The 13878-nt window shown below is 31.7% G+C and overlaps 1 protein-coding gene across 2 annotated transcripts in view; it reads left to right on the top strand.

The window, feature by feature from the left end:
* The window catches only part of LOC127707340 (uncharacterized), a 181825-nt gene that overhangs the window by 71952 nt on the left and 95995 nt on the right, over nucleotides 1-13878 (top strand). The window contains exons 1-3 of one of the 2 annotated variants that reach the window (XM_052211854.1): nucleotides 4890-4941; nucleotides 6167-6226; nucleotides 12523-12630. In XM_052211854.1, coding sequence (XP_052067814.1) covers nucleotides 4905-4941; nucleotides 6167-6226; nucleotides 12523-12630 — 205 coding nt within the window. In that variant the 5' untranslated portion in view covers nucleotides 4890-4904. Of the gene's footprint in view, nucleotides 1-4889; nucleotides 4942-6166; nucleotides 6227-12522; nucleotides 12631-13878 lie in introns of those variants that run through there. The other variant, XM_052211853.1, reaches the window with a different exon arrangement.

The raw sequence follows: 13878 nt of genomic DNA, 5'->3' as shown, positions 1-13878 counted from the left end.
TTGTATTGTTCTTTGAAAAATACAGATGGGTGCAGTCCTAACCTGTAGAAAGGTTAACTTGGAGCAGATGTGGTAACTGCTTTCCAAGTTAATCTAAAAAAAAAAGTAAGCAGACAAGCAAGTAAACTTCATCGTTCGAAGACCAGACCTTGATCTTCTTTTTGAGAACTGATGCAATCCAATAAATAAGTCTGCTTCTGACCAGAACTGTGGAAAAACCTGGTATTGACCAGTCCTGAGGACAGGTCTGCCCTAGGCCTAGGACCTGTCTGCTTATGACATATCGTCGTGTTTAAGATTTTTTGTATCAGTCCTGATCTTTTATTATGTAAACAATAATGTTATTGTTCTTTTTCCCAGTACAGCAAATTAATATACTCGTTGGTGATTCTTCATCAATAGTATGCTTACACATTTCTTTTTCTATTGTACATTCTGACATGCATTAAATAATGGCTATACAATGTTATACTTGTGAAACGTTATATATTAACACAGCTATCATAAAATAATTGAATTTCTTTTCTTAATTGGAAGACGAATAAAAGAGTTATCCTACGAAACGAACAAAGATCAATTTATACAATGGGATATGAAAAAAAAATGTCAATGTTTAGTTTTCATCAACTGCGATTGATACATCTTTCCCGATTACATCTAGGATATTTTCCAAGACATATCTAGAATGTCCGACATAATAAACTCGTCCTGCACAAGAATGATATAATTGTCCTTAGACGCAATCAACTACAAATCAATCAATAGACATCAAATTTAGTTATTATAATATTCCCATATGATCATTATACCTTCTTTATTTTTTTTCGGTGCTGTCAAATAGTTTTGTTATACAAACCATCTTGAAATATGAAAAGTACTGATTCTTTGTGACAATCAATATGAATAAAAAGAGGACAAACTGGCACTCTGTATTGATGCAGACAAAATTTTGTAGTCTGCGTGTTCCAATATTCATGCCATTTGTGTTAAACAATCCATTCTAATTAAAAATAATTACTGACTAATTATGCGGGTATTTGGAATTTTATAAGAACGTTTTGATTGATGTGGTCAAATTTGTTTTTACGACCCAATCCGAGAAATACAAACTACTAATTTTTGGTGACGATTCATTATTATGTTTTAATAAAAATGACATGATGGCTTTCTTTACAAAATTTTGTAGACACTGTGTTCAAATATCGCTGTCATTTGTATGAAACAAAAAAATACTGATTTATTATGGATATACAGATTTTTTTTAGCAATATGCAATTATGGTCAGTTTTGGTTGATGCGGTCAAATATTGTTGCTATACGAGTCAGCTTGAAATATGAATTACTGATTTTTAATGACGAGTCAATGTTTTGAATAATAAGATCAAAAAGGAGGCATGCTTCCATTTATAATTGTTGTGGATAAAATTGTTTAGGCATTATTTTCCAAAAATACTGTCATGTATTTTATACCAAGTTATACAAACCATTTCGGTTTAAAATTAATAACTGATGTATTATTCGGCTATAAATGAAAAAAAATGTGGTATCATTGCCAATGAGACAACTCTCCACAAGAGACCAAATGACACAGAAACTAACACCTATAGGTCACTGTACAGCCTTCAACAATGAACAAAGCCCATACCGCATAGTCAGCTATAAAAGCACCGAAATGACAAATGTAAAACAATTCAAACGAGAAAACTAACGGCCTAATTTATGTACAAAAAATGAATGAAAAACAAATATGTAACACATCAACAAACGACAACTGATTTACATTCTCCTGACTTGGGACAGCACATACATACAGAATGTGGCGGGGTTACATGTTAGCGGGATCCCAACCCTTCCCCTTACCTGGGACAGTGGTATGACAGTACAACATACGAACGAACTATAAAAATCAGTTGAAAAAGGCTTAACTCATCAGATTGATACAAATAGAAATACATCTAACAAAAACACAAAGTGAACGTGGCCGGATACTTGTATATCCCAAAAACAAAAGGACACTAAGTACTGACGCAGTTACTGACAGTTAGTTCAAAGCCACTAACAACTAACTGAAAAAAAATCATGTATCTAAGACTTAATTATGAATCATTACACATCTAACATCAAATGGATTAAGTGTAAAGACGTCATTAACAGTCAGAGAAAATCTTGTGCAATGCCAAGATACGAGTATCGACAGATTGTAGATTTAAGAATGTGTATGTGTATATAACAATAAAATCAATATAATTACCAATAAAAACTATATTTAATGTTCTGATAACAGTGTCGAATTGGTAACCTTTAAGAATAAGTTAATTTAAAGGATCGATAAATTTACCAGAATCGTATCTAAATTTCCGGCCAATGTAAACAACATTTCCGTAAAAATGTTCATTTTCCAAAGTAAGAGCATGTATGGTCAGTTTTGGTTGAAGCAGTCATTTTGTTTTGCAAGCCAGGTTGAGATATGAAAACTGCTGATTCTTTGGTGACGATTCTTTATTTAGAATGAAAAGAGGACATTACGGTAAACTTTATTTTTTCTATCTAGAAAGACTACCATTAACCTTTTATTTATGTAAATCAATATAGGGTGGTCCTGGTCACAAGTTAACTTGGAGTTGAGCAGACCAGCCATAATATAACTTCAGATGAAATCTGGTTCAATGGGATTTGTTTTATTGCTGAACTTGTTTCGAATAAGTTTTAGTAGCGGATCAGATTTTAGTAGTGTCTAAAGTTTTCGGCAGTCAAAAAATTAATACGACGACCAACTCCGCTATTCAAGTTAACTTGCTTGTTTAACTATTACCGGCCGGAGCTGTTTTCAACCCTGTCGCAGGTAAACGTTGATTCGTCAAACTGACTGGATAGCTTACCTTGCTGAAAAAGGTTGGAACTGCACCAATCTGTAGAAAAAGCTATGTTAAATATTTCAATAGGCTCTTCGGAGCCTCTTAACATAATAATTTGTACCGTTAATGTTATTGCACAACTACCGTTTAACCATTTTTTTTCAATAGTCCAGCATCACAGTGAAGATGTTATGTTTGAAAAAAAAAACAGTCATCCAAGATCGACTGCGGTGTTGACATGAACATCAATTAAATAGTCATTTTTATAAATTTACTGTTTGCAAGGGTCATCGGTCCTCTTCAACTTTGTACTTTTTTGGCTTTCTTTACTATTTTGATATGGGCGTCGCTTATGGGTCTTGTGTAGACGAAGCGCGCGTATGGTGTATTAGATTATAGGCCCGGTACCTGTGATAACAATTAGCATGTCGAAATGTCCTACTGTAATGTTTATTTGTGTATTTCTCTGTCCGTAATTTTCTTGCATTTATTTCTACTGTAGTACTGTCATGTAATCTTATCATTTTAGTGTTATATTTAACAATGCCATACAAGCGGGAGGTTTGGCAAGCCGCAAAACCAGGTTCAACCAACCATTTTTTGTTATTAAAATGTTCTGTACCAAGTCAGGAAAATTGCAGTTGTTATCTTATAGTTCGTGTCTGTGTGTGTTGCATTGTCGTTTTGGTTTTTTGTTGCACTTTAGTGTTTCTGTGGTTTCGTTGTTTTCCTCTTATAGTTGATATGTTTACCTCAGTTTAGTTTGTAACCCGGATTTGTTTTCTCTCAATCGATTTATGACTTTCGAACAGCAGTATACTACTGTTCCTTTATTTATGAAAGCATTATATATGTGGTTATAACTTCTGAAAAACCATATACATTGTAATTATCAACAATGACAATCAACAACAGACGAACTACACAGTTATTTCGCAATGATATACGCATTGTGTTCACTTTTTTTTTCTTTGCAAGAAAGTTAAAACATTGATAATTTTTCAATACTCGGATCTTCTGTATTTGTTGCCAATCTTGCACACAAAGCCATCTGAACTTTCTCCATCACTTAGCGTTCGATGTTGTTGTCCGTCGTCGTAAACCATTCAGAATTTCATTTTTTTTCAGAAACTTCTGTGAAATATGTTACAAAATTATTTGGATATTTAGTTCAAAAATAAATAAACATACAGGGATTTGATCAATAAAAGATGTCAGCGGTTACTAAAATTATATCACAGGGGTTAATTATAATTTACAAATAAGTTGACCTAATCGAAACTGTCAATTGACCGTTTACAGCAGTTGAAAGATAATTTTATCCATTATTTCGGTTTTTTGTAGAAATCATTATACATATGGAGGTGTAAATTAAGAAAAATATGCTAGGCATCAAATGATCTTCAGATAAGTCAACGTGGACGAAATTGTCAACAGACTATAGTACTCCTTTAATAAGTTATTGCCCTTGCAAGTTTAAATTTAATCAAAAGTTTCTGCACAAACGTAATTAGACAGTTAAAAACCGAAAAGGAATTCAGTTAAGTACAATAAGATCATCAAATCACGCTCAAATCTTGTCAACAGATCCTTTATATATGTTTTCCTCTAAAAAACAAACAACAACAAAAAAATTGAAAAATGCTAGAGTGTTTTCAGTTTCCCTTTTTGATTTCATGGGGAAAAAACGAAAGTAAAAAGTGTTTTTGTTTTTCATTGTTGATTTTTCAAAATAAAAAAAAAAAATAATAAAAAACGGAAATGTTTTTGATATTTCAAAACAAAAAACGAATACACTAACATACTTAGACCTTAGAGAAAAATTGTGAAGAGTAAAATGATAATCATTGCAAGACCTACAACATGCCACTAAATCATGTCAACAAATAGGCAAACATAACTGATGGCAATAAATGTGAAAATAACATATTTTCACTATATGTGCGATAAGGAAATGGGAGCATCTTGATGTTATCTAACACATATAATAGTTTTTACCGTTAATGTGACATTTTTTTTAAAATAGTTCCGAGTCGCAGTGGAAATGCAATGTTAGAAACACCTTATCGTCGAGGGTTTTCGTTTGGTAAGCAGAACTATATTAGATATTATTTTTAACTACAAATACATTAAATACATTGGTATTGTCCACAACAATATAAACTATCAAACCTGTCTCTTATTCAGCAATTATATAGATCATTTAGCTATATTGTAAGTATTTTGTCAGGAATACTGATCTTTTCCGTTTTCATTTTTAGCTGTAAGTCTCCTATTTGCAGTATCCTTGCTTAAGATGAACATTCTAATCTTGCACAAAAAGCCATCTGAACTTTCTCCATCACTTAGCGTTCGATGTTGTTGTCCGTCGTCGTAAACCATTCAGAATTTCATTTTCTTTCAGAAACTTCTGTGAAATATGTTACAAAAATTATTTGGATATTTAGTTCAAAAATAAATAAACATACATGGATTTGATCAATAAAAGATGTCAGCGGTTACTAAAATTATATCACAGGGGTTAATTATAATTACAAATAAGTCGACCTAATCGAAAATGTCAATTGACCGTTTACAGCAGTTGAAAGATAATTTTATCCATTATTTCGGTTTTTTGCAGAAATCATTATACATATGGAGGTGTAAATTAAGAAAAATATGCCAAGCATCAAATGATCTTCAGATAAGTCAACGTGGACGAAATTGTCAACAGACTATAGTACTCCTTTAATAAGTTATTGCCCTTTCAAGTTTAAATTTAATCAAAAGTTTCTGCACAAACTTAATTAGACAGTTAAAAACCGAAAAGGAAATCAGTTAAGTACAATAAGATCATCAAATCACGCTCAAATCTTGTCAACAATTCCTTTATATATGTTTTTCTCTAAAAACAAACAACAACAAAAAAATTGAGAAATGCTAGAGTGTTTTCAGTTTCCCTTTTTGATTTCATGGGGAAAAAAACGAAAGTAAAAAGTGTTTTTGTTTTTCATTGTTGATTTCTCAAAATAAAAAAAAAAAAAAAAACGGAAATGTTTTTGATATTTCAAAACAAAAAACGAATACACTAACATACTTAGACCGTAGAGAAAAATTGTGAAGAGTAAAATGATAATCATTGCAAGACCTACAACATTCCACTAAATCATGTCAACAAATAGGCAAACATAACTGATGGCAATAAAGGAAAACAATAAATGTGAAAATAACATATTTTCACTAGATGTGCGATAAGAAAATCGGAGCATCTTGATGTTATCTAACACATATAATAGTTTTTACCGTTAATGTGACTTTTTTTTTTTAAATAGTTCAGCATCGCAGTGGAAATGCAATGTTAGAAACACCTTATCGTCGAGGGTTGTCGTTTGGTAAGCAAAATTATATTAGATATTATTTTTAACTACAGATACATTAAATACATTGGTATTGTCCACAACAATATAAACCATCAAACCTGTCTCTTATTCAGCAATTATATAGATCATTTAGCTATATTGTAAGTATTTTTTCAGGAATACTGATATTTTCCGTTTTCATTTTTAGCTGTAAGTCTCCTATTTGCAGTATCCTTGCTTAAGATAAAAATGCTTTTTTGTTATTTAATGTTAACATGGATCTTGTCTATATACCAGCTTTGATTATTTGGTATCATACATATTTTCACTTCTTCTTACTATGAACATCAAAATTATTTCATTTTTCCTAAGATGCTGTTCTTGGACCTGTACAGGAAGTTTTATCTAGCACTAATTGTATAGTTTTATTGTTGATATTCACCCCATATGTACCAAGTGTTAGATTAGTTTTATTGATATTAAAGAAATTTCTTGGTATTCCTAAACGGAAGATTTTATACACACAGAAGAAGAAGTATACTTAACAACACAATTATTTTCATTTACCTGTGTATAATATGACACAGGTTTCTTCAAAAGTGATGATTTTCTAAAGATTAATTGACATTTCACAGTGATATCATACTTTAACTTTGTTTAAACCTGTTTATTTACTTTTGACTTTAATTATTTATCCCTTGTAATTTTTTATTAACTGTGTATTTGCATTCAGGTGTCTCGTGTCGAATTTATTCGTTCATTGTATGTTTATTTACGTTTTTTGATTGAGTTAAGCCTTCCAATTGATATATTTTAGTGTGTTTTTCTATGTTGTGATGTTATACTATTGTTTCAGAAAAGGGAGATGGTTTGGTACCATCAAAACGTTTAATTTCGCTGCAAATGTTTGCACCTGTCCTAAGTCAGGAATTTGATTACAGTAGTTGTCGTCTGTTTATGTAGTTCATACGTGTTTCTCGTTTCTCGTTATTATATAGATTAGACCGTTGGTTTTCCCGTTTGAATGGTTTTACACTAGTAATTTTTTGGGGCCCTTTACAGCTTGCTGTTCGGTGTGAGCCAATGCTCCGTGTTGAAGGCCGTACCTTGACCTATAATGGTTTACTTTTATAAATTGTAACTTGGATGGAGAGTTGTCTCATTGGCACTCATACCACATCTTCCTATATCTTTTCTAGTTCTAATTGATTTGCAAAATAGTTGAACTATGCTAATGTGTATCTTAAACCACTTTCCTGGTTCTTACAATTTTGGTTTCGATCGAAAAATAAATTACACAGTGCAACTTCTAACAGGATTACAACAAGAAAATTAATTTTAAAAATGTTGCCAAAAGTCAAAATTTGCTCGCTGCGGAAAATGCAACAGCTTGATATTCAGTTAAGATACTTGATGGCTGTTTTCTGCTATTTGGTTGGATTGTTGTCGTTGACACATTCCTTATTTCCATTCTCTTCTCCATTGTGGACTATTAGTTCCCATTGGTATCCTTATCTCAGTAGTCAGTGCTTTAGTACTTACAATATTCATAATTTATCGTTCTTAAATTGACCGATCATTAATTGATAAACCTTAAGAAACTAAGGTTTCAGCTTCTTCCTGGAAACATGACTTCAAATGGATTGTTTTATGTCTCATTTAGTCATGAAAGTTTTATCTTGGTTCGTAAATTATACATCCATGGCTTTCAAATGTTGGGCCTTATGAAGATAAAAACTCATTTTAGATACAATTTGGTATGACAAACGCGTGTTTTGTCAATATAAAAATCATCAGTGGCGGTTGAATTACAAAAGCGGGAAATCTAAATCAAAGACTAAGTTAAAAATTATAAAAAAGCAAAAAATCAGAACAAAGACAGAAAAGCATCAATAATGATACACAAATTTGGACACATTATATCGTAAACTTTTAAATGTACTCAATGTTAAACATTGCTGTCCATCTGTTTTAACTAACTGGATTTTAATCTTATTCTGAATCCATATCAATATTCAAAATTCGTCTACATTTTCTCAATTTGTGATTATAATTATAATTTTAATAACATTAACATGATTATAGTACCAATTTTACTACAATAGATTCGCACTTCGACAAGATGCCGTAGCAAAAATAAATGAAAATTTTCAGCCCTTTAAAAATGTTAAAGAGAGGATACAACCAAATGTAATTCAAACCAGGAAAAGGAATCAAAGCTTTAAATTTGCATGAGGGAGATACCTTCTTTAATCAAAAATAAATTTGAAATGTATAACGATTTTCAGATATGAAGCAAAAGACAAAAGGGAAATTTAGATTAGGTCTAGTTCGATTGAAATTGTCAAAATTAAAGTTAACTTTTGCCGGAATGGTTTCGAAGTTGACCTGTAATAGTAGCTGACCAAATCACTACTTTGCCTTACACTTCACGACCAAATTTTTTTTACATTGTCATTTTATCCCTCTTCCTGCTATTTGATGCATAAACATTAAGAAATAAATTTTGCAGGGGTATGAAAAAAAATAACTAATACACTGTTCATAGAAACGACTTTATTTGTAGACGACGCAAATCAAAGGCCGGTACGTGTAACTGTGTTCCCAGACCTAATCGAATTTATACTCCCAGATACTTCCCTTTAATGATGCGCATTGTGAACAATTTGAAATGATATGACTCGACTTTATTTGTTAAAATATTCATTCTAAATTATAAGTTTATATTTGGTAGCAGGTATGCTAGTACGTGAAATATTTGATCTATACCAAATTTATATTTTCCGGGTAAATTAAACAAAACAAAATAAAAACAAAAAAAGTTATGTTTTAATATTTATTTTTTAAGTTCGGGAAGGAATAATTTTCTGAATGGTACAATTTGAGTAACGTCCAGTGGCAAACATTTCATACATATTTCGGACAAAACGTCATGGGATATTCAGTCTTGTTAAGATTTGATTTTGATTTTTGGTGTTTTAACGCCACTTTTAAGCACCGCTTTTGGGCTATTTCGTGGCGGCCAGTTTTTATTGGTAAAGGAAGCCGGTGCGCCCGGAGAAAACCACCGACCTTCGATAGGAAAACTGACAATCTTAGTCAATTAAGATTGGAGTCGAGTGCACCCGCACGAGCGGGGTTCGAACTCACAACCTCAGTGTTAACTGGCTAGTGATTACAGTAGTAACTACTTAGACCACTCGGCCACCGCGGCCCCAGTCTTATTAAGACGTTTACTTGATATTAATTGATATATAATTGAAATCCAGTTGAAATTATCAAGCAAGCTCAGAGAACCTAACAAATCAAATCAAACATTTGGTTCATTATTCATTTAAGTTTGAATGATGGGTTGAAAAAGATGATGAATGAATAATTTAACTGGCACTTAACAAAGAAATCGCTAGACCTGTTTAAAAAAAAACGAAAATTGGTCCTGCAACTAATAAATGTCTAAGTGCTAGTATCATTCTGGATAAATAACACTGAAATGAGAGATGTTCATGTTCTGTTAAGATGGGGTCAGCAATATTGATTCATTTGTATATATAGATGGTTGGTCTTGTATCAGGATGTAGGGGTGCATGTGTATGTGTATATTTTTATGTGTTTTTGTTTACAATTGTATATATACATGTATGTGTGTTGGTAAATATGATGTGTTGTTGTTGTGCTTACGTTATTTGTTTCTTTTTTCGTTACTTTATTTTCTTTTATTCAGCATGTTGATTATTATTTAGCATGTTGACTATTATTAGTATATGCTATTCTTTGGTATGTCTTCTCTTAAAAACAAACAATACACGAATTTAAAAATCAAAACATGCAAATCGAAGTACAAAATGAAGTTTCACAGAACGTTTTTTATATATCTTTTAGTTTTACTTTAGCACAAAAATTATTTGCTCATTTTATTTATACTATGATGCTCTCGACCAAAGTTTTTAGGGGTTGGGGTAACTCTTAGTAAAAAATTTAAACATTGTGAAAACACTTTTACATATATATGCAAATGTGTATGTTTTGTTAATACTGCTTGGATATATTGGGCTTATAGATATTTATATTTATTATTATTTAAGCTATTCTTGTTTAACCACTTGATTATATTATGTCGACTATAACTATTGATAGTGTAAACTGCAGGGGTTTATCAGAAACAGTCAAAAGAATTGATATATTTACAAAATATAAGGACTTATGATATAATTATATTAGTTGACACCCATAGCACATCTGAAAAAGAAAAACAATGGCTGCATGAATGGGTATATGTGGGGAAATTTAGCTCTTATTCTAGTAAAATTAGAGGGGTAGCTAGTCTTTTAAGAAATACTTTTTGAATTTAAAATCCATGGGGAAACGATAGATTTGTCTGGTAATTTTATTATATTAGATATCACCATTCAGGATTACCGTAAAACTTTGGCAGCAATATATGGACCGAATAATAATGAACCAGTCTTTTTTGAGAACATGAAAAACAAAATATCCAACTATGGCAATTAGTCAATTGTAGTGGTGGGAGATTGAAATGTTGTTCAAGATTATGAGATGGACACATTATATTATAGAAATGAAAATAACCCCTAGTTAAAAGCCAAGATACATGAGGTAATTCATGACCTCGATTTATTATATATATTGTGCCTGCAACACCCTTTTGAAAAGATGTACTCATGGCGGGGTCCAAATCGCAAACAAAGTCGTTTGGACTACTTCATGATTACCTCTGATATAGAAGCATTTGTAATTTCATCAGATATAGGGATAAGTTATAGATCGGATCATTCTCCGGTACTTATTAATTTAAAATGTTCAAACCAGATTAGAAGGACGGGTACATGAAAATTTGATAAGTCTTTTGAGGGAAACTGAATTTATTGACAAAGTTAAAGGGGACATCAAAATTGTCATCGAAGAATATGAGTCTGATCCATCTATGGATATTGAGACAGAGGATAAACAGTTTAATATAAGCTGTCAGCTTTTATGGGATATGATTAAGATGAAAGTTCGCGGATCTGCAATCTCATTTTCGTCATTTCAGAAGAAGGAACAAAATAAAAAAGAAAAAGAATTATTATATAAGATATTATTATTAGATTAAAAACCTCAAAGAGAATAACTTGTCATCGGTACACCAAGAAAGGGAAGAATTGTAACTAGAATTAAGAATAATAAGGGGAAAAATGTCAAAGGGATAATTACAAGAGCAAAGGCAAGATGGCAAGTAGAGGGGGAAAGGGAAGTAACTATTTTTGTAATTTGGAAAAAAAACTACACAGAAAAACATATTCCCAAACTTATTCTGGAGGACTAATCTGAGATAACAGATCCATGTATATTTAGAAATGAACAAAAACAATTTTAATTATTTAAGCACAGCTGGCCTATTTTGTGTGGTTTCCGATTGAAGTAGATTTCAGACAGGACTTCCTTAAAGACGAAAAGAAAATTCATCGTGCAGAGTTCTCTAATTTCTATTTTAGATAAGGTTGATGGTGTTCTTTTCAATGATTCGTTTCAATGATTGCTTGCATCTCGTATAACCCAGTGATGGTTATTTTCTTATATGAAATGAAATGTTATGTGAAATTTTTCTATAGTACTGGACAGGATAAAACTTTACTCATGCCAAGTATTTTTTTTATTTGAAACAAAGATAAATTATGCACAATTTTTTGAAAAGTGCAAATTTAACAAAGACTAATAGGGGAAAATCAATGGTGGTATTACACCTAGAGGGAGAGCGTTCCAATCCCGGGTAGTTTTTGGGAAGAAAGAGTTTTAAAGATAATCACTATTGGCCGATGGTAGTTGGAAGTATTTGTTATGCATGTTCCTAGACAGTCTTTTTGCTGGTATTAGACAATCTTTCTTTGATATGGCCACTTTTTTGTGTTTTTGTTTTTGTAGAGCATAGTGAGTTTTGGTACTTTTCTTCTTTGCCCTATAGATGTCCATTTAAGGAGTTAGAACATCGTGCTAACACTGGAGTGGATTCTGTGTTTGTTTGGTACACAAAGTGCTCCTCTTCTTTGAGCCAGCTCGATTCTGTCAATTTCTGTTTTAAGGTATGGATACCATCGGCTCCATAGTATGTCGTTTATATAACTCAGTTTATATGTTATGTTCTTGTATGCTCACACTGTATGGACTTTATTTACCGGAGTCTTAGTATAAGCGTACAATTTGTTTGTTTCAGTTTATTCAAATAGCTGAACTAAGTACGTACATTGATGCAGCTATAGTTTTCATTTTGAACCTAAAAGTAATCGAGGCAATTAAATGGTCCTCTATAATCATAACCTGATTTTGTTTTAAAGGAAAACCAAAATCACATGGAGGTTCAGATAAAGAATTCATCGATCCACTTGCGTATTGTACTGGAACAACTGATATTGAGGACGGCGTTGATACACTGGTAATAGATGGTAAGAACCATTTTTAAGTTTTTAGTTGTCATTATATCATTCTTACATTTCAATGTACATAATTAAAGCAGGTTTTGCGAAACCACTCATGTACTCAACATGAAAATAGTTAAGCTCTCTCGGTTTCATACCACTTTGAAAAGGGAATCATGACTAACTCATGTTTGATGATTTTTAAAATGTCAAACAAAACAATAGGATATAAAACAAATCGTTTTAAATCGTATGTGTAGAATTTAAATGATAGGATACCTTTGCAGAAAAAGGAATATATAGATTTGTATAGTGCATAAAGTTATCCAGTTGCAAATGTTGCTGGTTTTTATATGTGTATGAAGGAAAATAATGTTTGCACCAACATGAATGGTACGGGGATCAAAAAGTGTTGTAAAATAATTGTGTGATGTCAAACAATCAGTATTACTTATAATTCAATGTTAAAGTTGTTGGCTATACTACTGAGGATTCTTTAATATTCGTTGGATATCAATTGTCGAGGATTTCGGGGGTACCTGGGAACCAAAAATTTAAATGTTCAACGAATTACAAATGTTCTGAAGGTTTGTATGCAGACTTTGCAATAACAACGAAATTAAATGTCCAAGAAAATGCAACCTTTCCTCCATACACGAAAATTGGTACCAACGAAAATAAATGAATCCACAGTATTTAATAGTGTGATAATGATTTCTTTATTTTCATCTCATTGTGGTATCATAGTCAACATTCATTTCTTCATTTCAAAAATTCAAATGTGCCGTTTGCAAATCAACGTTTCTTTAAAAAAAGATTTTGAACAGTTATATTTTTGCTCCTGATGATGATCAATGCACATTAGAACATATGTTTATAAAAGCTTTGGTTCACCTACATACGATGTCTTACAAAGAGAACATGTTAACACGTGGAATTATCGGTGTCATTCATCCAAAGCGATAGCAAAGCTTTGTGCGTTTTGCAGTGAATGACCTTATACCTTTATTATGCACAGTTTATCCTTTAACATCGCTAAAACTAATTGCTGATAAAGAATGCGTTTATAGATTTTACAAATCCCTTTCGAATTTAGTTGGTAAATTGAGGCTTAATATAGTTAGTGACATTATATTTTTTAAATAATGATCACAATTGAATCATGCTTGTTTTGCGCTACTTTCAAACAATTTTAAATAAGGGCAATAGAGATCCTGCTGGTTGCTTGGTTTTGCACATGTTCTGCCAATAATCCTTCAACTAAATTCATTTTAC

The sequence above is a fragment of the Mytilus californianus genome, unplaced genomic scaffold, assembly GCF_021869535.1.
Source record: "Mytilus californianus isolate M0D057914Y unplaced genomic scaffold, xbMytCali1.0.p SCAF_65, whole genome shotgun sequence".
Classification (NCBI taxonomy): domain Eukaryota; kingdom Metazoa; phylum Mollusca; class Bivalvia; order Mytilida; family Mytilidae; genus Mytilus; species Mytilus californianus.
This window is presented reverse-complemented; position numbering and strand designations above follow the sequence as displayed.